Source organism: Oryza glaberrima, chromosome 1 (assembly GCF_000147395.1).
Source record: "Oryza glaberrima chromosome 1, OglaRS2, whole genome shotgun sequence".
In the NCBI taxonomy this organism is placed as follows: domain Eukaryota; kingdom Viridiplantae; phylum Streptophyta; class Magnoliopsida; order Poales; family Poaceae; genus Oryza; species Oryza glaberrima.
The window spans coordinates 35523437-35551300 of record NC_068326.1 but is presented as its reverse complement, the minus strand read 5'-3'; the positions used below and the strand labels follow the sequence as shown (position 1 = coordinate 35551300).

At 44.1% G+C, this 27864-nt stretch overlaps 6 protein-coding genes across 9 annotated transcripts; 2 read left to right on the top strand and 4 right to left on the bottom strand.

The window, feature by feature from the left end:
- Positions 1–42: 42 nt before the first annotated feature.
- Positions 43–1133, bottom strand: LOC127755958 (probably inactive leucine-rich repeat receptor-like protein kinase At5g48380). The gene has a single exon (XM_052281564.1). It carries the CDS (start codon positions 1097–1099, stop codon positions 323–325), a length of 777 nt encoding a protein of 258 aa, XP_052137524.1. The 5' UTR covers positions 1100–1133; the 3' UTR covers positions 43–322.
- A 2574-nt stretch (positions 1134–3707) lies between these two features.
- LOC127755973 (uncharacterized) lies at positions 3708–8341 on the top strand. 3 transcript variants are annotated; one of them, XM_052281566.1, is made up of 11 exons: positions 3708–3994; positions 4645–4765; positions 4870–4944; positions 5052–5138; positions 5662–5718; positions 5965–6057; positions 6612–6684; positions 6913–6988; positions 7064–7154; positions 7240–7361; positions 7968–8341. In XM_052281566.1, exons 2-10 carry the CDS (start codon positions 4718–4720, stop codon positions 7357–7359), a joined length of 720 nt encoding a protein of 239 aa, XP_052137526.1. In that variant the 5' UTR covers positions 3708–3994; positions 4645–4717; the 3' UTR covers positions 7360–7361; positions 7968–8341. The 3 variants fall into 3 exon arrangements, with proteins under 3 accessions (XP_052137526.1, XP_052137525.1, XP_052137527.1); XM_052281565.1 differs by having other exon boundaries at positions 4635–4765; XM_052281567.1 differs by lacking the exon at positions 7968–8341 and adding an exon at positions 7578–7940 and having other exon boundaries at positions 4635–4765.
- A 20-nt stretch (positions 8342–8361) lies between these two features.
- LOC127755947 (2-alkenal reductase (NADP(+)-dependent)) lies at positions 8362–10731 on the bottom strand. Its single transcript, XM_052281555.1, has 5 exons — positions 10350–10731; positions 10064–10241; positions 9262–9428; positions 9104–9186; positions 8362–8826 (listed from the first exon to the last, which is right to left on the bottom strand). The coding sequence occupies exons 1-5, from the start codon at positions 10602–10604 to the stop codon at positions 8430–8432; spliced, it is 1080 nt and encodes a 359-aa protein (XP_052137515.1). The 5' UTR covers positions 10605–10731; the 3' UTR covers positions 8362–8429.
- Positions 10732–12734: 2003 nt separating this feature from the next.
- LOC127755937 (polygalacturonase-like) lies at positions 12735–14533 on the bottom strand. The gene is made up of 3 exons (XM_052281549.1): positions 14016–14533; positions 13642–13931; positions 12735–13218 (listed from the first exon to the last, which is right to left on the bottom strand). The coding sequence occupies exons 1-3, from the start codon at positions 14472–14474 to the stop codon at positions 12735–12737; spliced, it is 1233 nt and encodes a 410-aa protein (XP_052137509.1). The 5' UTR covers positions 14475–14533.
- Positions 14534–17978: 3445 nt separating this feature from the next.
- Positions 17979–23523, top strand: LOC127755926 (beta-hexosaminidase 3-like). The gene is made up of 14 exons (XM_052281538.1): positions 17979–18296; positions 18389–18463; positions 19273–19308; positions 19383–19494; positions 19751–19821; positions 19942–20072; positions 20752–20817; positions 21070–21170; positions 21392–21451; positions 21542–21575; positions 21707–21805; positions 21888–21947; positions 22206–22456; positions 23092–23523. Exons 1-14 carry the CDS (start codon positions 17979–17981, stop codon positions 23256–23258), a joined length of 1581 nt encoding a protein of 526 aa, XP_052137498.1. The 3' UTR covers positions 23259–23523.
- On the bottom strand, positions 23100–27172 carry LOC127755913 (TPR repeat-containing protein ZIP4). 2 transcript variants are annotated; one of them, XM_052281530.1, is made up of 7 exons: positions 25650–27073; positions 25374–25563; positions 25263–25295; positions 24568–25185; positions 23785–24463; positions 23485–23561; positions 23100–23242 (listed from the first exon to the last, which is right to left on the bottom strand). In XM_052281530.1, exons 1-6 carry the CDS (start codon positions 26960–26962, stop codon positions 23533–23535), a joined length of 2862 nt encoding a protein of 953 aa, XP_052137490.1. In that variant the 5' UTR covers positions 26963–27073; the 3' UTR covers positions 23100–23242; positions 23485–23532. The 2 variants fall into 2 exon arrangements, 1 of the variants encoding a protein (XP_052137490.1); XR_008013068.1 differs by having other exon boundaries at positions 23186–23242; positions 23637–24463; positions 25650–27172.
- Between the last annotated feature and the right edge of the window lie 692 nt (positions 27173–27864).

Here is a 27864-nt window from a genome sequence, read left to right as displayed (position 1 = left end):
CTATAGTTTTCACTTGATATCGGAAAGTAGGCTGAACATTTTTCCCATGTGAACACGGAAACACCGGCCCTTGCTAAGCCTGGTTATACATATTGCTGCAATACTGCTTAAGGGGAAAAAGATACTACTTCCTCCATTTTACAATGTAAGTCATTCTAACATTTACCATATTCATATTAATGTAAGTCTAGATTTATTAGCATCAATATGAATGTGGAAAATGCTAAAATGACTTATATTGTGAAACGGAGGGAGTACTGACTGCTTTTGGAGTGCTCATTTGGCCTCCAGAAATCTCATTTGGTTTCAGAACAAATACATCTCATGTGTGTGATAGACGTAGGGCCGGCGCGTCCCGTAGAAAGAAGAGGCAGTGAGAGATGTACAAGGCTCCCACAAAACCCACGACGAACCCGACGGCCGCTCCGATTATTCCGATACTGTAGTCACCGTAGCTTGTGCTGCAACTATCAAACGGTACACCGCAGAGACCTTGGTTCCCAGAAAAGCATGAAGTCGAAAACTTTGATAAAGCAACTGGAATAGAGCCAGACAGTAAATTGTCTGAAACATTGAACGACTCTAACCGAGAAAGCAGAGCGAATTTCCCTGGAATTGAACCGGTCAGCTTGTTGTGCTGAAGGCCGATACTATATAGATATGTCATCTCACTGATATTAACAGGTATTTCGCCTGAAAAACGATTGTAGGAGAGGTTCAGAGATGACAAATCCGGCAGCTGCCATGAGATGCCAGAAGGGATGGGCCCTGAAAGACTGTTATTTGACAAGTCCAGTCTAACCAGAGATGTACAATGCTCAAGACCTCGAGGAAATTGGCCTTGCAGTCCTAGACTGCCGAGAGACAAACCTAGAATCCTGTTTTCGTCAGGGTTCCAGCATATCACGCCCATAAAATTGCATATGGAATTTGTGGTTCCATCCTGAGAAAATTTCCATGACGATCTGAGTATTCCACTAGGATCGATCAGCGATCGCTTTACACTCTTCAGGCATTGGATATCAAGTTCAGAACCAAAACACAACGATGAACTGCTCAGGAGCAGCAACCAGAAGAGAAGCCCGGTGTCAAAAGACATTACAGACACGGACTAGAAATGAACTATTTCCACCGATAAAAGTTGCACCTCATAGAAATGAGCTATTTCTAGAAATGAACTAGAAATTATATTTTGCTGTTTTCACTCACCCAATATGCTCCGTTGTGTATAATAGAATCAAACTTGAAATAGAATAAGGTGTTTCAGAAAACTCACCGATCGATCAAAAAAAGCAGAAACCTCCGCCTGCAATAGATGAACTCACACTGTCACACAGCTCTTGTAAGGGAGAATCCTTCCACTTGGACTCTGGAGTATAACCTTTTTCTTGGGTTTAACACGGCAGAAAGACTGACCGTGTCCAAGTCTTCAGTCGGAGCAGTCTCCATACTAGCAAGACTAACTGAAGGGAATGCCTAGTCATGTCATTACACATCATCAATTAATTCAAGTGAATTTGCTAGGAAAGGGTGTGATTAGTTCACGCCAAAATTGAAAGTTTGATTGAAATTAGAACGATGTGACAGAAAAGTTAGAAGTTTATGTGTGTAGGAAAGTTTTGATGTGACGGAAAAGTTGGAAGTTTGAAGAAAAAGTTAGGAACTAAAAGTTGCAAGTTTGGGTGGGCAGCTAAAATTTACTCCTAAACCTAACTCACTCCTGTGTAGGGCTGTAGGCAGTCTTGTTGATTTAGAACAAAATCATGACCTAGTAAATGGTAATTACTCCCTCTGTTTTAGGTTATAAGACTTTCTAGTATGTCCACATTTATATAGATGTTAATGAATCTAGATACACACATATGTCTAGATTCATTAACATATATATATAAATGTGGACAATGCTAGAAAGTTTTATAATAATAGGAAACGGAGGAAGTAATACTTTCACTGGTATTGAGTGAGCGAATTGAACCTTTTTCCCAGGTATAATTTGAACATGTTAAGACAAACATCTATTTTTTTTGAACGGAAGACAAACATCTATTACTTATCACCTCAATTCATGAGAGGTTTCTGATACTCATCAGAATGTACACTGACTTAACTCATGTGACACACACACAACCTGCTTGCCAACATTTTTTCCACTGAATAAACCAACAAATGCAGCAGGTGCATTCTCCAACCCTATGCTCATGTCTTCTACATACACAATCTTACCATCTCTGTAATGCTTGACCTGAGTAGTACCCTAAGGTTCTAAGTTCAAATCTCCTATGGAGCGAATTTTAGATTGGGTTGTTTGCGGGGCTAAGTTCCCTATTTCAATGGCCGTATATGGTTGGATGTAGAGGCCGGGTAAAAAATACCCTTCTCTAAAAAAAAATGTCACTGACAAACTGTGGGAACATATGGAGGTGGTCGCTCTGGATGAAGCCTTGCATTCGTATCCTCTTCCGGTACAAGGCAGTAGATGTTGTGGATACCTACAGGATCAGTCAGCGCATTCTGGGAGACCATCCCGCATACTGCAATGCGACCATGGGTCCTCATGTTGAGGAGTACAACATCAAGCATTGGTCCACCTACGTTCTCAAAGTAGATGTCAATACCTTCAGGAAGTACCTATACAGGGACAAATCACAAACAGGCTCACATCATTACAATGTCATTATGAATCGTTTAGTGAGTTCAGAGGGTTGATTTTCAAACAATAACATGTAAGTATATGTTTCCATGTTTTCTCGCTCACAAATTTAGCTAACAGGAGCAATGCTCCTCGTTGTTTGGTAGGTTTGTCATATTACAATATTTTATTGTAAATTGTAGATGATCCTTATAATCTAGCTTAATCCACCAATTGTTCACTGAAATTAAATTAAGCTAGTGCCTTTTAACTGAAACACAAGGCCTGACCTTCTCAAGGCTGCAGTCAATTCAGGCCGGTGCCGGTTGTTTTTTTCGGGAATGCCATTCGGCTAGCTTTATTGATCATTAAACATAGTTACATCGTTTGTCAAAATGCTTATAATGCCAGGAGGTTCGTCGACCCAAGTATAAAACTCTTTCCTACTAAAAGCTACCCTGGCTAATTCATGAGCAATTTTATTTGCTTCTCTATTACAATGTTCAACTTTGTATGCCACTATGCCGGTGTCGGTTGGTTGGTTGCAACGGCGTGGGATATTGGTAGGCTGGTAGCTACTCCGTAGATTTGACGGTTGCGCGGGGATCCACGTGGGAAGACCGCGGCGGCGTGTGAGTTCGATGGAGCGAGGACTCTGCGGCACATGCACACGGGAGATCCCCCGTGTCGTACCAGCACACGAGGGATTCATTTGGGCATCTCACCGTGCCGGCGCCGCGTGATTCCGTGGCATACTGCCATGGATGGCTGCTTTGCATGGAAGTTGATTGGAGTCGTGGAGAGGCGGGCGGCCAGCCGTCCGCTCCGCATGAGCCGGGAGAGCGTAAGACGCTTGGCGGAGAAGCGGAAGAACGCCGTGCCGTTCCGCATCTCGCGTTGGCTGCTCGCGCGGCCCGGGGGGTGTTTTGGGCCGAACGGTGCAGGGAAATGGAATAAGTTCACTTGAGGTCATTAATTTGTCGTTTAGTTTGAAACTCATCCCTGAACTTATAAACTAGTAACTTTGGCCCAAACAAAAAAAATAAAGCCCATTGAGCTAGGGTTAGGGAGAGGTGCAGCCACGCGCCGCCTCCCAGCTCCCGTCTCCGCCTCGGCGCCACCTGACTCAGCCTCCCCTCCCCGGCACCCCCACTCCTGTTGGCTGTCGCCCAGCGCCGGCGCCGGTGGGTGGCGAGTCGGCGACCGCCCCCCTGGAAAGGGAAGACAGGGAGGCGTCGAGGCGAGCCGGGTCCCCTCGGCAGCTCGGCTCCTCCCCATTCGCCACCTCTCCCTCTTCTTGACGACCGTCGACCGAGACCCACGAGCTCCCTCTCCAGCTCTCCTGCTGCCCGGAAAAGTGCAAAGGTCCGTAGTCATTTCTTGTTGGCTTGTTGCCCTATGTAGTAGTGAGTGAGTAGTCAGTAGTAGAGCTGGTGGAAATTTGTTGTTTATCTCTTTAATTTGTAGTGCAAATTGTAGTGAGACATGGAGGATCTCCACGGTTTTATCTACACCAAACAAATGACGATCATTTTGGAAGAGAAGTGTGTATTGGTGTGATTCAAAAAATTAGCCAAGAACTGAACAATATGTGTTTGATGAGATTAATGTGAAATCGGTCATTTGCATGTCAGCATTGAATCCATTAAATTCATTTGCCTCTTATGATGCACACTAAGTACTTAACCTTGCCAAGTTTTATCCAAAAGATTTTTACCCTTGGATTTGATTAGACTTGAATTGCAACTTGGGACTTTTATATTGATGATATGAGAAAAGATGAAAGGTTCAAAGGCCTAGAAACTCTTGCTGAGCTCTCTATTAAGCTTGTGGCCTATCTATTGTAAGATATTTGAATGATTCATCTTCTAACTTTTGTAACTTCAAACTTAAATGTTGGTTTTAAGAAAGTTGTGATGTTGTGAGAAACATTGCTACATTTCAATTATATTTTATTATTTTTGAAACATTTAACTTGAATTTTTAACATTGCAACAATCTGAAGCGTCAAATAGGACCACCCGACGATTCGTTCCTGGAGCCGGCACCGCCCGCTCCACTGCACCCGCGCGCTGCAGCCACCGAGCAATGGAATCGAGGAAGCCGCCACCCTCTGCCCTCGTTGACAACCACGTGGTACGCGCCCCAAGCCCTCTTACCTTACCCCGACCTCCGACTCGCTATCCCTGCGGATTTCGATTTTTCTTTTTTCGCTCACTCGTATCACCATCGCCTCCCAGGTCCCCGGGGACGTCGTCCTCGACCTCACCGAGATGACCAACCAGACCATCAAGCTCGGCGCTGGCCTGCGACAGGTAAATCGTTTCGTGGTGGCAAGTGGGGCCTTGTGAGAGATTATTAGGGATTAGGGTTTAATCAAGGGTTTATTGTTATGCTTATGAGCGCTCCCCGGGGTTTGCAGGATTGCGACACCATACAGGCTACCAGTGCTGGGAGGCTACGGCTTTCGAAGCCCAACAAATACTGGGTCGAGAGCTCGCAGAAGAGGGTGAGCACTCCTGTTTGCTCTCATATATAACACAATGGAAAAAAAAATGTTTGGCTTATGTGTGTCAACTTTGTCTGCTTGAGAGGTATATAGGGATCTATGGATCGTTATAAGGACTAATGAGAATGTGAATTGATCAAATACGCTCACTGTGTCTATATAAAGTGTGTATGGCATGCTGCTTTATGCCCATGTATTGCTTTTCTTAGTGCGGCAGAAGGTTGTTTGCCCCTTCCTTAATGTTTCATGATTGAACAGAAAGATAATTATGTTGCTATTCCCACTATATTACCATTGACATGGTATGCAAATTGGTTAGGTAGACAACATATGCACATGCCATCCTGAGTCTGTTACCAGTTTAATGTTATGATTTGTTTCCTATGTCGAATGGGTTATGCTTGCCATGTTTTTAGCCTTTATATCTTCTCAACGGTAGAATGGGGATTTCACATAGTTTTTTTACTCTCTTTGTCCTTCAGCGCTAACCTGTTCTCTGGCTTTTATTCTATTTCCTTTGCAGTATATACCTTCTGTAGAAGATACAGTTCTCGGTGTTGTGGTTGACACCAAACCAGATGTAAGTGTACATTTATGTGTATTTATGTAAATTAATTCTTCTATATGATGCATTTTTTAGTATGTGGACCTAACTGTTTTGATACAATCACTGTTCTGTACATTTCAAATATACTACATGAACTGATATGGACTTCCACTGACTGTCTAAAATCTTGCTTTTAGTTTTGTCATTAAATGGGGCATCATGATGCACCTCATATGATATATTCTTACCTCTTTGCTGAGCTGGATTCTGTCATTACAGAACTTCTTGGTGGATATAAAAGGTCCTAATTTGGCCTTTTTACCAGTTCTTGCATTTGAAGGTGGTACCAGGAGAAATATTCCAAAGTTCGAGGTATGGCAGTGACTAATGGGTCATCATCATTCATCAATGGTTGTTGATTTTTTTTTCCCAACTCAATTCTTTCATAGGTTTTTTGTCATGAAATTCACTGTGGTATCCTGCTTTTATTGGCTGCCAGCTTTGAGAACATTTTTCTTACTTTAGGTGGTCTATATACCATGATTTATAGATATACTTGAAATTATCTTAGTTTGAATAGGTATCATCTTTGTTTCAGAAAATAATGGTGAACTCACTCTGTTATGATGTATAGGAGAATATTGTTTATTTCATTGAATAATTGTGTTCTTGCACATGCAAATATCATGTTTCTCCTTGTTTTAAACTGCTACTGCCTAGAGTTACATAGCCAATAGTTTCTGATTTTCTATGCAGCGATATGGGCTTAGATCTGTAACTTCAACAACGTAATATGTTGTTTGTATATCTTTCATTTTGATCAGCAACTCACTGATATGTTGCTTTTCATCCTCCTTTGTCTTTGTACTAAAGCGGCATATACAGCAGGCTCAATCTGTGCCTTACCCCATGATATTCTCCTGCAGATTGGTACATTAATATATGCACGAGTGGTGAAAGCAAATAGCATCATGAACCCAGAGCTCTCGTGCATGGATGGTAAAACTATTATCTTACAACTCAGCATTGGGATTTTCTATTTTATACTAATCCATTAGAAGTACTCAAGTATGTCTTTTGTTGTTCTGTCACTCTCTATATGATAATATTTGACCTTACGTATGACACCATTTCAGGCTATACTGTTATTATGTTTGAATTTGTCTAATTATTGTATTAGCTCTGTTACTTCAATATGAATATATTGCTGTGGCTTGTATTTTGCAGCTACTGGGAAAGCAGCCGAATTTGGTCAACTAAAAGATGGCTATATGTTTGACACGTCTACTGGCTTGTCGCGGATGTAAGGACATTACATACTAGCATTCTTCAATGCAGTTGCATTATTTTCTTATATTTTGTAAATTGTTGCTTGTAGGTTGTTAAGTTCTCCAACATGTCCAGTTCTAGAGGCCCTTGGAAAAAAACTTTCATTTGAGATTGCTGTTGGCCTGAATGGCCGAGTCTGGGTATATGTCTTAATTATATCACTCTTTTATGTATCCTCTTATCTTTGTTTCTTTGGAAAAATATAAATCATTAATGTCCTTGTAGGTTAATGCACCTTCTCCAAGTAATGTCATTGTTGTATCAAATGCGATTATAAAATCAGAATCTTTGAGTGGCATAGGGCAACGAAGTATGGTGGAAAGTCTCTTGGAGAGACTATCTTGATGGTAAGCAAACATTTTTTTTTGTCTTAGAGTAAAAGTTTGAATTGTGGTTTCTATTTTGCTTTTAATATTAACAAGTATAACATGGGGTCTTATCATTTTTTGTTACTTAATTTTAAATATTCATTCCAATTTATGTTTCTATGAGGAGTATATATTTACCCTAAACAAAAACTTAAGCTGCGGTCAGTTTTAACTTGGTCTCTCTGCATTCTGCAGCTGCCCTCAGGTCCCTACTAAGATGAAAGCATACTTTGTTCTGTTGTTCGATTTCTCATTTATTTGTTATATCATGCAACCACCAACTATGAGGTTGATATGACAGTTTCCTTTGTCATGTTAGCTAGATCTGGATTCCTAGGTCCTTTGTGAGCATTCTTCCTTATCTGTTATTGTCTCACTTGATTATTAGCCATAGCCCACAAATTACATGTTTCTGCCTTCACATCATGTTATACAAAAATATGTTCTCATGTATAGCATAGGACTACCTCTAATCTACACCTTTATGCTCATTTTTCCTTCTCATCATTATTATTTTGTGGGTACACTGTTCTCTAGTCAGGGTAGGGAGAACCGACTGATTTGTTTCCCGCTGTACGGCAACAGGGGCAACAGGGTATGATGCTCCGGCAGTACTAATGGATCTTAAAGGACTGGCTAGGCGTCAGTTATGATTCTGCAAACCGGAGAAACGGCACTATAATCATGTTATCTCAACAGGTAGCGGTAGATGAATGTACACATAAGCAGGTACATGAAAGAAGCTGATGTGTTCTGATGAATGTATGAAGTTAACTGGATGATTCCGCTTATGAAACTTTGTAGCGAGTTTTGTTCCAATCATACGTGATACGTTGGTTCGTAAGATGTCCTGGGATTTGCACAAGGTTACTTGCTGATCTGCTGGTCTTGTTGATTTAGAACGAAATCATGACCTGGTAAATGGTAATTAATATTTTCACTGGTATTGAGTGAGCGAATTGAACTTTTTTCCCAGGTATAATTTGAACATGTTAAGACAAACATCTATTACTTATCACCTCAATTCAGAGAGGTTTCTGATACTCATCAGAATGTACACTGACTTAACTCCTGTGACACACACACAACCTTCTTGCCAACATTTTTTCCACTGAATAGACCAACCAACGCAGCAGGTGCATTCTCCAACCCTATGCTCATGTCTTCTACATACACAATCTTGCCATCTCTGTAATGCTTTGCCATGTCACTGACAAACTGTGGGAACATATGGAGGTGGTCGCTCTGGATGAACCCCTGCATTCTTATCCTCTTTGGTACAAGGCAGAAGATGTTGTGGATCCCTACAGGATCAGTCAGCGCATTCTGAGAGACCATCCCGCATACGGCAATGCGACCATGGGTCCTCATGTTGAGGAGTACAGCATCAAGCATTGGACCACCTACGTTCTCAAAGTAGATGTCAATACCTTCAGGGAAATACCTACACAAGGACAAATCACAAACAGACTTAGATCATGACAACGGTATTATGAATCATTCAGTGAGTTCAGCAGGTCGATTTTTTAAACAATAACACATTAAGTGTATGAATCCATCTTTTTTTCACTCGCGAATTTAGCTATAACAGGAGCATGTGCCACACTATTGCAGTATTTTAATTAAGATTTTTAGATGATCGTTATAATCTATCTTAATTCATCAATTGCTCATTGAACCTAAATTAAGCCGTGCCTTTTAACTGAAAGAGAAGGCCTGACCTTTTCAAGGCTGCAGTCAAGTCAGGCTCCTCTTTATAGTTGAAAGCTGCATCAAATCCAAACTTGCCCTTCAAGAGCTCAACCTGAAACATTGCTGTAAACCCTGAATGATGCATCTATACAGGTAATGAATGCAATTATCAGTTTTAAGTTAATACTTTCTGATTTGTTCCAGCACTTCCCACAACATAGCATCCATGAAGCTTTGCGAGTTGTCCTACAATTTGCCCAACTGCTCCTGATGCAGCCGAAACAAAAACAAACTCGCCCTTCTTCGGTGAGCAGATCTCATAGAAACCAGCATAAGCTGTAAAACCAGGCATGCCTGAGAAGGAAAGCAAGAAAATAAGTCGTTTTGATTTTTTTCCTCCGTCGGATCAAAGAAGTAGTTCAAAAGTAGCAGTACCATAAACAGTAATTCCTCCGTTTAATATTATAATTTGTTTTGATTTTTTTTCGTAGTTAAACTTCTTTAGGTTTGGCAAAGTTTAAAGAAAAAATTAACAACATCTACAATACCAAATTAGTTCCATTAGATATAACATTGAATACATTTTGATAACATGTTTGTTTTTAGAAATGTTGCTATATTTTTTCTATAAACTTGATCTAACCTAAAGAAGTTTAATTAAGAAAAAAAAAGTCAAAATGACTTATGATAGGAAACGGGGGGAGTAGATTCATATATCAGTATGTAACTAAATATTTTCCATTCAGTACGAAAACTATGAAATAGAAGCACTTCAATTTTCCCTAGCCAAAAACTAGTTACATCACACCATTGTCAATTCACTAGAACTATCAAGAGTAAAACACACTATATTTCCCGGAACCACACAAATGGCACACAAGCCTTTCTTGTGAAAAATTATCATGCGCCTTGTGTTCTCATTCATGATTTGTGCTGTTTTTCAGAATACAAATCCTAGCTAGTAATCAGAATTATAATAATTAACTCACCAAGAAGCCCCAAATGGTAAGAGAGGGGTATGTCACTTTGCTGAATCTTGCTCAGCTGTTCAGGCCTGTCGATCAGACTGTATTCCTCCCAACCAGTCATCCCGGAGACAATGTCGCCCGCGCTGAATCCCGAATGGGTGGAATCCACCACTCTCGCCACTCCAAGCCCTTCAATAACCTTCACATAAATGGAACCTTCAATAACCAGTAAAGCAATTCTCCGTGTAGAGGGTGAAATGCACCTCTGATTGAACGGAGAGCAGGCGAAGGGGAGGAGGAAACCTACGGATCCGGGCTTGAACGGCGGGATGTAGGATCCGTGGAAGTCCCGCATCCGGCCGCGCATGTAGGGGTCGCAGGAGAGGTAGAGATTCTTCACGAGGACCGCCGGGGCGGGGGCGGCGGCCTCCGGCACGCGCAGGGCCACCGTGCCGCCGTCGACGAGCACCATGTCGTCCTCCCTCGGCGGCCGGCCGGCGATGTACTCGCGCAGCACCACCTTCCTGTTCCTCGCCATGGGCGCCGCCTGTTGCTGCTCCATTGGCACTGCCGCTTGCCGTTTGGGTGGTAGGTAGGTGCGTTCGCTGCGGTTTTCGGTGGAATTCGTGGACGGGTTTGTACAACGTTGCCTTGAAGAGGGTAGTAGTCGGGTCGCGGTGGCCGGTTGGTTTGCAACGGCGTGGGGGCGTGGTCGCTAGATCTGACGGTTGCGCGGGGATCCACGTGGGAGGGGAAGGCCGGCTGCGGCTGCGGACGTGGACGTGGGGGGATGGGTGTGCGGTGTGCTGTGTCGTGTGTGTGATGAGTTGGATGGAGCGGGAACGCTGCGGCACACGGGAGATCTCGGCATCACGCCGTGGCGTGCCGGCGCCGCGTGATTCCGTGGCTTGGCTTGGCCGGCGGCTTTGCTTGGGCGTTGATGGAGTCGTGGTCGTGGAGAGCAGAGGCGGCCGGCTGCCGCGTGGAGAGGTGCGGCGTGTGAGCGTGTCGCATCGCATCTCGCATGGGTTGCTGGCGCGTGGAGCCGTGGGGTGGCGTTGCTAGTTGCGAGGTCGCCTGTGGGGGGTGAGTGCTTTGGGCCGCGCGGTGCGGGGAAAACTGGCTTGTGGTCTGCTCTTGTATATTTGGGCCAAAGAGGACTCCGCGAAGACTTCGTACGTGGACCGAACCGTGTTCAGTTAGGGCTTTGCGCTTACCTGTCATCCAGCCCCGGCATTCCACGCAAGAGATTTCACACCACATCAGCCTCTCCCATTACCAAGTGAGAGCCACAGAGCCAAACTGAGCCACCGGTTCCTCTTCGGAATTGTCAGCTTTTGCCAGGGCCGACCCGCACCATCGCGGCACCTGGGAAGGGAGAGGGAGAAAGGAGACGGAGAAAAGGAGCTCGTCTCTTTAGTCGGGGAGGGAGCAAGTCACGGCCGCGGGGCTCGTCGCCGTCACCCGCTCGTCCGGACAGCTCTTCATCATCCTCGCTCAATCCAGGCCACCTGAGAGGAGAGAGGGAGAGACACCAGGGAGCGGAGGGGTGAGGGGCTTAAGGTCGGGGCCGACATCGATTCGGAGCCTGGCGAGCTCAATCGCCTCGCCGCCCTGCGTTGTCACCGCTCAGGCCGAGCCCCTCTCCAACCTTGGATTCCCCGATAAGAAGAAAGAGAGGAGAGAGAGATTGGGATATGAAAAAGAAAAAGAAAAGATAGTACTAATGGGACCCACCATAAGGTAACTTTGCACTGTGAAGTATATTCCTTATATGATTCTTGGTCTAGTTGGCAATTCAGGTTTGGTAAAATTAGAAGCACTGCTACTACTGCCCTTAGAAGCTTTGTGGCCTCGGGTGAGAGATTATTAAGCCAGGCTGATTGTTCAGGGTAGCGTACTATTCAGCACGAGTCTTTCAGGCTTTCAGCTACAGAACTCATCCGCTCTCAGTCACTTAAAAAATACTGAAATGTTCTATCTGAAAATTTAGGGCATGTCAGATTATAGCCAAAATAAATCTTACTAAATTTGGCAATACCAAAATTTTGGCAAGATATTAATATTGCCAAAATTTTAGCAGGATTTCCTATGTATTTAACAAATTTGGCAACAAACTAAACGTAGACATTTTTTGACAACTTTATCAATCTGAACAGAATCTTAATCAACTTTCAGTTCCAACCAAATGCAAACAAACTGATTTGAATTTTGTACTGCGACACTAATATCAACGACAAAAATGAAGTTCTAGGTGTTCATACTTCCAGTTAATTGCACTTTCAACTGTAAGATGACTTAAGAAAACAATGCAGACACTGGACAATATATAAAAAAACAAGTCATTGCTCATACATAATACATACAAGATTTTACATTAACCTTTATAGCCACCGATTTCCCATACAAAATGGGAGGGAAATCGAACAAGAGCTGTTTCAGTATACATCTAATTTAGTATTCGTGTATCGATCACAAGTACAAGTACATACGCGTATGCTACGTCGTATAAATATGTACAGGTATACAACATCGCGTCAAATCCCATGTGTTCTCTAGGAACAATGTTTGGTTTGGAGAGGATTGGAGGAGAGTAATTACACACTACAATAGATGTGGAATAAATTTCCTCCAAACCATCTCTCATGGAAATTAACCGAACAAGGCCTAACGCAGGTCAATCGGAGGTGATTCAGAGGCAGCTCGGCGGCACGACGAGGCCAGAGGCCGTGCCCTGCGCGTTGCGGCAGGAGGACACCGCCCCGGCGGCCTGCAGGCGGCCGCTCTTCCCCTGGTACGTGAGCCTCACGTCCCGGAGCCTGATCCCGCTGCACGGGTTGCTCCGGCTGCAGTCGAAGCTGACGGCCACGGGCGTCGCCGACGAGCCCCGCACGCCGTCGTACTCCACCTCGCTGATCTTGATCCCGGAGCTCTGCTGGCGCGCGCCGCCGCCGCAGCCGCCGTCGGGGCAGTAGTGCTGGTCGATGATGATTGGGTTGCCGACGCCGGCCATGGTGGAGTCCGAGAACGTGACCCCCCTGACGTACCCGCGCTTGGAGCTCCCCCACGTCTTGATCCGCAGGCCGTTCGTCGTGCCGGTGAACCACGTCGTCTTCACCGTCACGTTCTGCACCGCCTCCACCGCCATCCCCTGCTGCTTCCCCAGGCTCCCAATGCTAATTAACATCAACAACAACAACAGGTGTAATAATACTTTGATTAATTAATCAGCTGGCAGGAGGATTAAAAGATACGTGTGGTTCTACTGTTCTAGCTTAACTGAAACGAGAAAGTGGATTAGGTAAATCCCCAAAACATCGTGTGCATGCTGTGTATGCGACCAGGGAAGGAACCGGCTGGCCGGGACCCACAGTTCAGGTCCATTTCCACTAATGTGCATGTGAACCATTCTGTCACGTCGTGTATGGTCAAACGAACGAGGTATCTGGGGCTATAATTTGTCTCAACTCTTTTAGAAATTTAAGATTTTTTCCCCCTGGATGGACTGGATTAAAAAAATCATTAATTGATTTGTCACTCGATTTATGGGGAAAAAGATCATATTGCCGCCGTGCATGGACCCGTACGGGCGGACGTACCTGATGCCGTGGCCGGGGCCGCACGCGACGCGCTCGATCCAGAGGTTGGAGTTGCCGGGGCCGACGGAGACGCAGTCGTCGCCGGTGCGGATGGCGGCGTCGTACACCGCCACGTTCGTCGACTTGTGGATGTGTATCCCGTCCGTGTTCGGGCTGTCCGCCGGCGCCTCCACCGTCACCCGCCGCACCGTCACCCCGCGGCTCTGCAGCACCACCACGTGGAACAGCTCGCTGCTCACCGACCTCACCCCCTCCACCACCACGTTCCTCGCGTTCGAGATCGTCAGCGACTGCATCCATGGCGACGAAGAAGACGATTAAAAATGTTAGTCAATGAACCACCGTCGCCGTCTCGAATGTTTTGATGTGCGTACCGATGCGCCGGTGGGGCAGTGGCCGCGCGGCTGCTGCTTCTTGCAGGCCCAGAGGGCGTCGCCGCGGCCGTCGAGGGTGCCGCCGGAGACGGTGAGGCCGACGACGGACTCGAACGTGATCCACTGCCCGGCCGTGGCGCCGTCCCAGGCGTACCCGGCGGGCGCGACCACCGTGCCGGCGATGGAGAACGCGACGGCGCGGCTGCTGCACGGGCCGACGAACGTGGCGCGCCCAAGCAGGTACCTCCCCGGCGGCACGTACACCGTGGCCGGGCGCGGCGAGCGGCACGCGTCGGCCCACGCGCGGAGGAACGGCCGCGTCGAGTCGGACGCGCCGTCGCCGCGGGCGCCGTAGCGCACGACGCTGTACACGGCGCCGGCGCCGGCGGGCTCCGGGACGAACAGGAGCGCGGCGTGGAGGTGCACCAGCAAGCTAAGCATCGCCTTGGCCATGGCCATTATATTACGTGTACGTGACGAGCTAGATTGCTGCGTGTGTCGCAGGCAGGCAAGGCCGGTGTCTGTTAGGTATGTGTTTTAATGATGCATTAACGTACACGTGTATTTATAGTGGCAACATTCGTATCTGCTGGTCTCTGGGTTTTGGAAGTGAATTAAGCGTAATCGAATCACTATTACTACTTATTATCACAGGATCATGTCGTATGCAGTTTTGTGAGTGCAAAATTCATAAACCTAACATGAGATGGGAGACCAAGTTTAGCTAGCTAATGAACTTTTACGCCGTAGGGCATTGACCACTAATTGGAGGTTGGATAATGTATACATATATCAAGTGTTACGTTTCAAAACAGGGTTTGGTAGTTTCCTCGAAACAAATAAGATGGTAGCCATGGCGGCCTATGTAATTTCCATGTGTATATTGTTATAAGTGAACTGCTATGGTCCGTTTTTCAGTGCCAATTTTGAGTTGAATTAGTTGGTACTTGGTACTAGAGTACGTACAGCAGAGCCAGATGTATTAATTTTGAATTTTGTTTGGCACAATTAACTAAAGAATAATCACAAATCGCTTCGATCACATGTTCGGCCTAACCATTTCTATTTCTGAGGCTCCAGAAATTAACATTACTTTTTGTTGGGGTTTGATGAGTAGAATGTATCATTTTCAAGGTCTATTTCACGTTTTAGTACTTGCTGTCATTTAAAAAATGTGCCTTATAGTTTAGAGTAAATTTGTTCAGGAAAAGCTACTAGATCAACCAATTAAAGCCATCCGTTTGTAGCTTAGCCCATTTGGCTGACCATTTACCAGCTCCTAAGCCTCTTGATGCATTTGGAAATCAAGATCGGCAGCTTAGCTTTCATCTACCTCGTTTTCAACTACTATGCGGCAAAACGAGTTACAAATCAGTTAACCTTTTGACTTCAGGAACGACTATGGTCTAACTAATTATTTCAAAAAAATGAAGTAGTATTAACCACCGCTGAAATGCAGGTGGAAACTATGGATGTTCCTCATGCATTCGTTTGAACTGGTAGTAGTCTAATTAAGAAGCTGTGATTGCTGGGCTGGAAATGTGCTTGCTGAGTTGCTGTGAGAGGGCAAATTTGTCTCCTGTACTGTTGCTATTGGGTTGGGTACATCTCAACTCAACCTAGGAAGACCTCGTATACAAGTTAATTCAAGTTCAACCACTACTCCGGTCGGGTCAAGGCCTTCGTTGGTTGCACGCTGTTAAGTGTTAAACTGTTAATCAATCAGGCCGTCACCATCAGATTATACAGTTCTATAATCTGGCATTCGGCAAGCCCTTTTTGGAATTTGGACTCCATTTTTCGTATGAATCAGGCGCCTCCAATCTCTAGAAGCGTTTCTGCGTCTGCAACCTTTAGTTTTTCTGAACGAACTGCAACCTTTAGTTTGTACCCAATCAGCTAGGCAAAATAGCAGAGTAGCTAGGCGTGTACACATACGTCCACATCTGTACAGTGCATTCGTGTCACTGATCACTAGCGCTGCGAGCTAATCCACAAGCAAACTCTGCACTCGGCAAGCACTACATTTCACGGGCGCAACATCGTGTCCGTTCCATGCCGGACGATAGCTGTCTCTCGAGTTTGTGCCATGTAGGCGATCTCCCCACAAGCAACTCGCTGGTTGCTGCATCCTGCGAGGGATACGCAAAAGATGATTCGTCGATTGATTCTGGATTTCTGGTTACGCTAAGTTATGCTGATCCGTGTGGCTCTCCGCAACGCTAGCAAACTGAACATTTCATATATATTTTTTGAAAAAAAAATATATTTGAAACTTTGTTTGTCGAGAAATAGAGAAACATTATTGAGATTTACGAAAATTTGCCTATAGCTAGTTAGTTCGATTTAGTGAAGTTAAATTGATAATCCAGGGGAAAAAATGCGAGAAGGCAGCCGAGCGAGGCGCGAAAGTTAGTTTGGAAGGCCCAACTCCTTAATGGGCCGAACTGATGGTTCAGTTCAGCAAAGGCCATCTGGGCTAAGTTCTTCCTCAAACCAACAGAAAGAGAGCCGCCCAGCCCAGGAACGGCTAAATTCTTGTCCAGAAAAGACCACATGGCCCAGTCTGCCAAAGCCGACAACGTTCATGTCATGTACATTGCCATCTTTTTTGTTTCAGCTGGTCCCTGTGAGCCGATATACTTCATCAAGGGCACTGTATAGAAAATATTTGAATTCAAATTCAAATTTGAATCGGATATATATACTTTTGGTATCTAAACTTTAGATGTGTAAACTTGATGTGTATAAACTTTAGGTGCATAAATTTACTAAAATATGAAAGTAATGCGATGCCAAAAAAGGAAACCAGGTGGAGGGAGGGGGGGGGGGCACCCGATCGCTACCCCATCAGCTGGGCGATCGATCGCCCATTAGAGGTTTCGCTTCATCAACATCTCAGGGAAAAGACCAAAATAAGTTCGCATTTTGGACCCATAATAAGGAATAAATTTATGAAAGTTTTTTTTTTGTCAAAAAGAAAACCCACAGTTGCATCATGATTCATGAGATGCCAATAAGAGAGAGATGAGATCAATCAGGAGCAGGAGCCAGGAGGAAAGCTAACCAGACATGGTTCACAAGGACAGCACCATCTGGCGTCGTTGGACAGCGAGAGCGGGCAACAACGTGTGACTGACCTACCACAACTAACCTGTAGACTGTCTTGCACCACCTCCTGACCTCCCGCCAATCCATCGAATCCAAACAAGAACTGACGGAGTCTGCAAAAAAGCCAACAACAAAATTAGTTTTGACACCCCTTGATACTTCCGATCTGCATTTTATTTTTTTGCAAATAAAATATAACCACGGCATGCGTGCTTGACAAAACACTCTTGTTTACATAAAGAAAATCAGTTGATCACATTTGAAAGTGTGTTGTACAAAGCTGATCGGCGCGCCAAACTTGGACCCATTGTGCTATATGGAGATGTGAAGCTACCAAAATTAGCATCAGTGAGCTACTTGCCTGGCCAACCGTCCCTGTTTGTTGGGTCACCAAAGTTGCATCCGACCTGTTCATGCCATTTCGTCCCTCCATCTACCCGCTCCACGCCGCCTCGTCATCCCTTCATTACTACCCTCGCCATGCTTCCGGTGCTTCCTCTTCCCTCTTCCTTGTTCCAAGATAGGAATCCAATAAGCTGTCCTGTTAGTTTTCAGTTTTTCATCCAAAAGGTGTAGATTAGGAGGTGAAAATGAAGGTGCAAGTAGAGGACTAGAGGTTCCTTCAGGTTTTCTACTTGCCTTGCGCTTGCAGGTAAGCACATTGTTCATTACGAAATGGCTTTTCCATCATTGCTCACTCAAGAAAAATACAGTCACATGTTTCCCCTCGAATTTGCCAAGAAATAATAGTGAACCTGCAGCAGTTGTTGCATCTTTGTCACACCTCATAGATTGCTTTCTTCCACATAATTGCAGATTTTGCAGAGAAGGATATCCTATCACCTTGCAAACATGGCGCAGGCTCTGAGTTTGGGGTTGCTTCTTGCGTTTCTGGCAATTCAATCCTGCATCGCCATTGAGCTGACTGATCACATCGACTTGTGGCCTATGCCAACGTCGGTGAGCCATGGAACACAAAGACTTTATGTCAGCAAAGATATCACAATGTCAATGGAGGGAAGCACGTATCCTGACGGGAAAGGGATCTTGAAGGATGCCTTCCAGAGGGTAGTTGATTTAATGAAACTGAACCATGTCGTTGATGGTGCAAACCCAAGTTCTTTTGTACTCACTGGTGTAAATGTAGTTGTCCATTCACCTGAAGATGAGGTAATCAGCTAACTTGGCCTGTTGAATAGCAAGTTCTCTTAGAAACTGAATTGGTTTTTTCTGTTAATGCCTGCACTGTTCATCTTCTGCAGCTCAAATTCGGAGTAGATGAATCATATAACTTATCTGTTCCTACAGCAGGATATCCATTGCGCGTACAGATTGAGGTTAGTAGAAGTTAAATTGCTTTATGTTGTGGAAAATAGACAATAGTTTTCAAATGAAAAGACAGTAGAAGCATGCTCCTTAGTTGCTACAACTCCATTAGCGATGACAACTAAATTGTCATCCTACAGAACAACAATAAACATGATATGTTCTATGAACGAAGAATATATTTCTACTCTGAAATTGAGTAACCTGTTTTCCATACAAAAAAAGGTTAGACACATGTTAAAAGTTCATAAAATATGCTGATTTCACAAATATTGATATCACTTCCTACATATTATTTTTCTCAAAAGTTGCATCACACAGATTATTTAATGTCTCGGAAATAAAAACTAGCATAATACCAGATAGATAGATAACTAAATGCAAATCACAAGTTATCTATGTGAAGTATCCTGTAACATCCACTGAGCAATAAAATATACTCCCTCCGTTTCACAATGTAAGACTTTCTAGCATTGTCCACATACATATAGATGTTAATGAATCTAAACACATACATATGTCTAGATTCATTAACATCTAAATGAATGTGGACAATGCTAGAAAGTCTTACATTGTGAAACGGAGGAAGTAGTTTGTTTGCTAAAGAACAATTGCTAAAATTGTAGTGGGCTCTTTCATATTTGTCTTGCATGGAAAAGGAAGTAGCTAGGCTGTACAACCAAGTGAAGCGCATGATGATGTCAAATTTATGCATGGCCCAAGTTTGCTGCAAATAGTTTGATAAAGTTCATGTAATAATGTACGATATCCATTTTCTAAAAAAAATGTAATAATGTATGGTACCTTGCAATATTTGTAGGCTCAAACAGTATTTGGAGCACTTCATGCTTTACAGGTAACCAACCATAATTTGTATGTTCTAAAAATTCTTCTGAGGCAAATCTGACAGTAAACTCTTCATCGCTGCAGACATTTAGCCAACTGTGTTACTTCGATTTCACATCAAAACTTATAGAACTCATCTCGGCTCCTTGGAGAATTTCTGACACACCAAGATTTCCTTACCGAGGACTTCTTATTGGTAAGATACAATATGATCTCTAACCTGTTTTTGCATCCCCAACAAACAATTATCACATAGCAATATTACTACCGACTACAAGCCGACCTTTGAAATGTGAACTTTTTTTAAAATAAAAACTTTGGATTTAACAACCATACAAACAACATAGGTATAGCATAAGTTGTACCATATAAACAAACACATATCATTCAATTGTACATACTGCTCATAACCATTTCCCTGCTGATTAAGGATCAAATGCGCCTGCATGCAGATACCTCAAGGCACTACCTTCCTGTTACGGTAATTAAAAAAGTGATTGATACAATGGCCTACAGTAAATTGGTATGTTTGCTGACTAGACAATACAAATTGCTTAGAACCATTGTTGTGTTTATGTAAGTATGTTCTTTGCAATGGTTTTCATTGTGATATCACACTATCTTGTTCTTTTTCATCATGCAGAACGTTCTCCATTGGCATATTGTGGATGCACAGTCATTTCCCATTGAAATACCTTCATACCCTAAACTGTGGAACGGTTCATATTCTTTTTCAGAGAGATATACGACGTCTGATGCTGTAGACATTGTACGGTGCGTTTTCTGTTCATTGCCATGCTAGATTTATTTGCCATCACAAAACAACCAAAAGCATGCTTAGAATGAAATGTGGGAGCTACACCCATCACAACAAAATATCCTAAATATTGCAATTAGTCACATTGTAAGATTGCTTTTTTGTTGCTTTTACATGATTGTATACATATTGTAGTTGTTTCTGTTTTATTTGCATGGGGTGCGACTTATTTTTCTATGTGCCTTTATCTTCCGTTGTACTGAGTACTCAAGAGCTTAGCCCACCTTTCATATTATACATCTGGTAAATAAATATAGAGTGTAACTAACAAAATACTTTGTATATTATAGAGAATAATAGAACTACCAAACAAACAATAAAAATATACTGTAGGAATCATACACATGATTGTGAGGGGCCATTAACATGTTCTAAATCTTCTGGATCACGAATTACCTAAAATATTGTGTTAAAAATAACAACTAACAATAATTCGGCAAGGGCAATCAAAAGGACTGACATTGACTCTATTTGAAGAATTGTATATGCAGTATGCACAAACATTTAATCTAGTTAGCTTTTCAGTTAAAGGCTGAACATTCTATAGCATATAAATTTTGGATGTCTCGCTGTCGCTATCACCAAAGTTATGTGCTAGAATTTAAAAAATTAAGATCACCATCTATATCTTTGCAGATATGCTGAAAATCGAGGTGTAAATGTTATGGCTGAGATTGATGTTCCTGGTCATGCTCTGTCATGGTAAGACACTTATAAATTGTTTTAAAAGATGTAAACTCCGAGCATATAACAAAACCACATAATATTTTGTAGTGCAAAACTTAGTTTATCCTTTGAAGGCACTAAAGTAAACAGTAAGACCCATCAGTGGAGTTGAGAGAACACTTTTTTTGTGAGCATGACACAATAAGTTTATATACTATATAGTATAATAGATTAATAGGCACATAACCATAAGCAATGGATGAAAATGTGAAAAATGCACCTTTTCAGGGGCGTTGGCTACCCATCATTGTGGCCATCAGATAGCTGCAAAGAACCACTTGATGTCAGTAACAACTTCACGTTTGGAGTTATTGATGGAATTCTTTCAGGTGATACATTATATATTTTGCTGACAGAAACGAAACATACAAATTTGGTAATATAATTGTTATTTCAAAAGATTATTTGGTGTTTGGGGTTTGGGCATGTTTTGGAAAGAAATCGGTGATTATTAAACTTGGTAGCACATACATCTGAATCAATTAATAATGGCAGAAAGTTGTGATTATCTTATTCAACCGTCTGACATAGTTTCTCTGTTATCTTTCAGATTTTAGCAAAGTTTTTAAATTCAAATTTGTGCATTTAGGAGGTGATGAAGTCAACACAAGTAAGCAGAAGTCTTGTATATGCATTTTCTTGTGGTACACACACCATGAATGTATATATTATTCATTTTATTATTATTGTCTAATTTCAGGCTGCTGGACTGCAACACCCCACATTAAGAAATGGTACAAACAGGGGAACTCAGGATTTGATAACTTACATGATGTGATAACATTCTTTGTAGTCATACAAAATAAACCAGTCATCTTCTGGCATCTCTCGATTTATTTAATGATAATCCTATTTCGCGGGGCAGGTTGGATGATAACCAAATGAATGTGTCAGATGCATACAGATATTTTGTGTTGAGATCCCAAAAGCTAGCAATATCACACGGTTATGATGTCATCAACTGGTATGTCTTTTGGTTGCAGTCCTTGCAGATTTCACAGGCTTTAGGGAGTTCACAACTATTAACAAACATGCCATGCTTGCAGGGAGGAAACATTTAACAATTTTGGAGACAAATTGGACCGTAGAACCGTGGTTCATAACTGGTAATTTCTCACTGCCTGTTTGATTTATGACATTAATGAGTAGGGAATTGCTGGCAATGGGCATAATAATTGTCATAGTTAAATACTCCTATGTTCTAAGAAAAAAAAGGGGAGTTAGATCCAATCACCTCTAATGTACAATTATTTGTCTTTGGAATATATGCTCACAGTAAGACAAATAGTCCATCACTAGCCCATCTTAGTTCTTACTGTTATCAAAACAATTATCAACTGGTACATTTACTCACAAATTAACAGGCTTGGAGAGGATGTAGCACCAAAAGTGGTTGCGGCAGGGCTGAGATGCATCGTAAGCAACCAGGATAAGTGGTACCTAGATCACTTAGATGCCACATGGGAGGGGTTTTACACGAATGAACCTCTGAAAGGTATTGACGACCCAGAGCAGCAAAGTTTGGTCATTGGTGGTGAGGTTTGTATGTGGGGCGAACAAATTGACGCATCGGATATTGAACAAACCATTTGGCCACGTGCTGCAGCTGCTGCAGGTAACTAATGTAGTTGGCTATTCTAATTTATGTGGTGAAATATTTTAACTAGTGCATGCACATCATAATGGTGTCTGATAGTATTCGAGTTGGTTATCTTAACACAGGAGTATACTTAGAATGTAGCTTTCTTCCCATCCCATGTACAGAATAACAATGAAAATTTTGAGAACACTGAGTAGTCATTGAAATTCCCATTAGTAAAATTAAGACATCAACTAGAGTCTAAATGTTCATTACTCGGATTTGTTATATGCTATTTAAGGAACATGAAAGCGTAGTATCAACAATCAAAGACACACAAGCTAATTGCTGAGCAAAGGTTAGGAACTCCAACCAGAAGATTCCTGAAAAATGCCCAGTTGCCCACAGAAAAAAAAATGTAACCATTTCCATTATCTGAAAAAGTTGCCCACAAAAAGAATGACATAGTAACATGCCTGCTAATATCAATATACTATTTAAAGCACATGGTTTACAGTACAGAAGCAGAATTATTGTGCAATATTCTCGATTATAATATTAGCATTGCATGTTTTACTTCAATGCCACTTAATATACTAAGAACTGCATGAATATGTTAACATCTCTATGGACATGAACTGACTCACCATTTCATTTGTACTGCATTCAAGAGAGACTATGGACTCCTATTGAGAAGATTGCAGAAGACCCAAGATTGGTCACGTCAAGATTGGCACGCTTCAGGTGTTTGCTGAACCAAAGAGGGGTAGCTGCTGCACCGGTGGCTGGGTATGGCCGTACAGCACCATATGAACCTGGTCCCTGTGTAAGGCAATAGGATATTCATAGCAAGATGAAGGTAGTATGAACAGAGGATAAACTTTGTTCAGGATTCACTTTTACCAAGTGTAACATCAGCATCTCAATATTCAGATAGTTCAGTGGTTAGACTATTGAATATCCTAAGTTAACCTATTATCCCTATTTTTCCCCTCTTCCAATTTTCAACAGAATAATTTTGAGGATTCAGATTAATTGACTTGTACAGAATCACAAGAACTGACCGTAGAGCCGTAGATGTCATAGCAGCAAATCTGTTTTGACACCCAAATTTAACTTTGTTGCAAACATTGCCATCTCCCTACACATGATCACGCATAAAATTCAAGGGCATGGTCACAGTCAACAAAGAATCCACATAGCTACAAGAAAGCACCTAACATCAGATCATATTTGACTTGTCATTTGGAACACTGAAATGAAAGAAACTTTGATTGTGTATCATTACTCAATGATCTATTTATCTCCAGTTGTGAAATGTGCCTTCACCAATTTCTAAACTAGAACAGGTTGAGACATGCTACCAGAAATACTGGCTTTTGGTGCCTCTTCCTGACTACATTCATCAGGTTCATCACCAGACACCCTCTCCAAGTTCTCAAAGGTCGTCTGCATGGATGCTATATGCTCCTTCATGCCCTCAAGATGCCGAGCCAGATCTAACCCCATTTTCATCCATTTTCTAGCCACTTTAGCTTGGTGAAGCCGTAAAGGCAAACATGACATGTTCCAGGCGGTTGCTACAAGCCACTGGCCTTCCTCAACTGGGTATTCACCCTCTTTCAGTCCAACCACAATCTGGTAGGCTTGTTGAAATACATCATAGGCTGCATCACTCTTGCTACCATTTAGGTCTTGTAAGCCAGCGAGACAGGCTAGCTTCCTGAGTGCACAGCTGATTACCCTGTAGTTTGGCGATTGTGAAGCAAGGGCAGTGGTGATGCAGGCCTTCAGGGAAAATTCAGCAGCCAGCATGTTAGGTAGGGCCCCTTTAGAAGCTGTTACACCAAGTGTAAGAAGATTAGCTGGTGTGCATGCTTTAGAGGAAGCAAAATTCTTGATCAGTTGTAGCTGCTGAGGATGTGCAGGGGTCCCCATCCTGCCCATGAGTTGGTAGGAGTTGAAGGTGTGAAGGTACAGGAAGTTGTTGGCCTCCAACTGATCAGAAGCCACTGGAACGGAGGGTGAAATCAAGGGCAATAGCTGCACATCAAAATAACGAAGCAAATCATTTTAGAGAAAATCAATGACTTTCAAACACAGAAGACAACGGTAACTTTTTGATATTTGCCAGGCTCCATCTTTACCTTTCCAGCTCTGCTTAGCATCTCAACACCTTTTTTAATGTCAGAATCTGACAACGGAGAATTGTTTAGCTCCTCAGCATTGAGCATGATAGTGACAGCCATGATCAATGCTTTGCAAACCTTGGACCGATTTTCATCACATTCAGCATTACGTGAGCTGAAGAACTCTGCTGCAAGCTCAAAAAACTCAGCGCCAAAATTGTACTTCTTCTCCTTTGACGCCCTTAAACCCATATTCCAGCTAAGGTCAGCAAACCAATTCAGTTCACGCCCCCCAACAATTCCACTGCCAAAAAAGCTTTCCACACCAAGATCAGCCATCCGTTGCTTGGCACGTCTTGAGTACTTCAGGATCTCAGTTTCAGTCCCTGGCTCACGAGAGAGGAGCTCAATAAGGTTGCGCAGAACAGCAACCTCAGGCATTGGCATTGGCCTCTCAGCAGAATAGAGGCCAAGAAGATAGCTCAACGAAGCAACTGCCACACCAAAAGACTTGCAGGACATAGCTTCATGAGCAGTGAGTGTTAAGAACTCAGGGTTGAAGTCAACACAGCCCACCATCGTCTTCATCTGCTTGAATGCCTCGTCCTCCTCCCCCTTCTGCAGATTAATCTTAACCTATAAATTCGCTCAGGTTAGTAAATTTACCAAATAAATTGGGATCATTGCAAAGCTAACATGTATAGACTTGTTACCTTCAGAAAAGCACACTTGATATTGGGTTCAACCTACAGGTAAAGATTTTTGGTCAAATATATGAAGCAACACCCAGGACCATCTGACAAAGGATAAGGAGAACTTAGTACCTTGTAGGCTTCATTGACGAACTCGAGGGCTCGATCAAGATGCTGAAGGGCAATGTGGCAAATGCTAAGGACTCGGAAGCAATCTGCACGGCGGGATCTGCTTTCTTCATCACGAGACACATAAAGCATCGATCTCTCAATCAAGTCCGCACTGGTATCATAATTCTTCGCGCGGAAATGCTCTGTGCCACTGTCCCAAATTCCAAATTCCAGATTCAGCATCAGCAGGCACGCGCATTAACAAACAGAAGATCAATTGGGTAAGAGAGTGCAAACCAGTTCCACAGCAATGCATGCATTGTGCCACGCTCATGGGTGTTCCCGGGGCCATCGAACAGGGCGACCACCCTCTCATCCGACACGAGCTCGGCGATGGCCCTTGCACGCCCAATTCCCCCGCCACCACCGTCGATCACCTGCTTCACCACCCTCACTGCAGCAGCAGCACCTCCGGCGCGGCAACGCGCGGCGAGCGCAATGAGCACCTTGCGTGCAGCCTCAGGCCCCGCAGCGGCGAGGTACGCCTCTGCCGCCGACACGCACAAGTTCTCCGTTGCTAAGGCGTTGGCCATCAGCCGCTCGAGCTCCTTGTCGGCCTCCGCCATGTTCCCGCTTCCGATCCACGCGCGCATCGCCATGACACCGATGCTCGGGTGCTCCTCCTCCAGCCCCATTGATGCCCTCGAGACCCGGATGCAACGCAGCACGCCTTCGTAGTCCTGGGCTTGGAGCCGCTCGAGAGCGAGGAAGCGGAGGCATCGCCTCTTGAGCCCCTCTAGATTTGGGGTTTTAGGAGTGGCGCCGCCGTAAGGAGGAGTCCTTGGGCTGGAGCTGGAAGGAGAGGCCGCCTTCTCGCAGAGATCTAGTGCTTCGGTGAAGAGAGTGGACGCTTCGACGGCGGGATTCGAGTGCTTCGCGGCGAGCGTGGCCTCGCCGATGGAGAGGTACCCCTGGGCGAGGGATTTGGCACCCTCCGGCGATGCGGCGGCGAGGGGCTTGGACCGGCTCAGGAGCGCGACGGCGAGGGCTTGATCGCCCGCGTCCGACGCCGCGCGGGCACGCGCGAGGTTGAGCTCGAGCAGGACGCCCCGATCCTCCGTTGCGGCGGCGGAGACCAGCGGCGTGGCCTTCTCGAAGCAGGCGGAGGCGAGGTCGACGCGGCCGAGGTCAAGCCAGGCCAGGCCGGAGCGGTGGAAGAAGGAGGCGACCTTCGCGGCCGCGGAGGGGACACCGTCGGGGATCCCGGCGAGGAGCAGGAGCTCCGGCGCCGCCTGCCGGATCTCCGCCTCCACGGCGAGCGCGGCGGGACCCCCGGCGAGGGCGGCGGAGTTGGCGCGATCGACCACCGCGTTCCAGAGGCGGGTCCCGAGCCGCCATATCTGGACCGAGAGCGCCTCGGTGAAGGACGAGGAGGACGCGGCGGAGGCGAGGCTGGTGAGGATGCGGCGGAGATCGCCGGCGAGCTTCTCCGGGGCCGTCGCGGAGGCGGCGAACGACTCGACGTCGGAGACGGCCTTGCTGAGGTCGGCGATGAGGCCGGCGTGCGGCGGCGGCTGCCGGTACTCGGGGGAGAGCTCGGAGATCTTCATCGGCGGCGGGGGATTAGGGTTCGGGAGCTTCGAATCGGATGGCGATGAGCGGGAAGAAAGCGAGGGGTGGCCGTGTGGAAGCGGGAGAAGGGGAAGGGGAGCGGAGAGAGGAGGAAGAATTACGGGAGGGGGGAGAGCTCGAAATTTAAATTGCTTGCATATATCCTCCCCTTTTATACCTGGAGCATATTTGAGAAGAACTCGAAACATCGAACTGCTTGTAAGTTATCAACAATTCCACCCAAAATACGCCAATTTTCAGTGCAAGTCTCACATGTGACTGTGAGGGCATGCAGTTCATTGGCAAAGCATGATGAAGTGGGGGAAATTGACATTCTGCTATAGCCGGAGAGGGGTTTCAAATATAATGCTCGCCGCACGTTGGTTTCGATAAAATGTCACTAACAAATTAACCCCCACACGCTCCATATTCCATTTTCTCCATTTGAGGCAAAATGAAAATGTTTTTGTGTTGTATTTCGTGGTGATCTAACCAATTTGTTCCAGTGATCGTTTTTACTGTGATGAAAAAATTTGTGCAAATATAAAAGTTGTGCTTAAAATAGTCTGGATAATAGAGTAAGTCACAAATAAAATAAATAATAATTCCAATTTTTTAATAAGACGAATGCTCAAACGGTGCAAGCAAAATATTAAAATCACTTATATTATGGGGCGGAGGGAGTAGAAAAAAATAAATACACTTTTTTGCAATAGATGGGTCAAATGGGCACACAATATTTGAATTCATTTACAAGAATACAAAGATTGAAGAAAATATGAATATGAACTGAACTGAAAAATTGCACCTGCAAGAGATTGGTCAAATGGGCTCACAATATTTGAATTCATTTACAAGATTACAAAGACAAGAAAATATGAATATGAACATGAAATGAAAA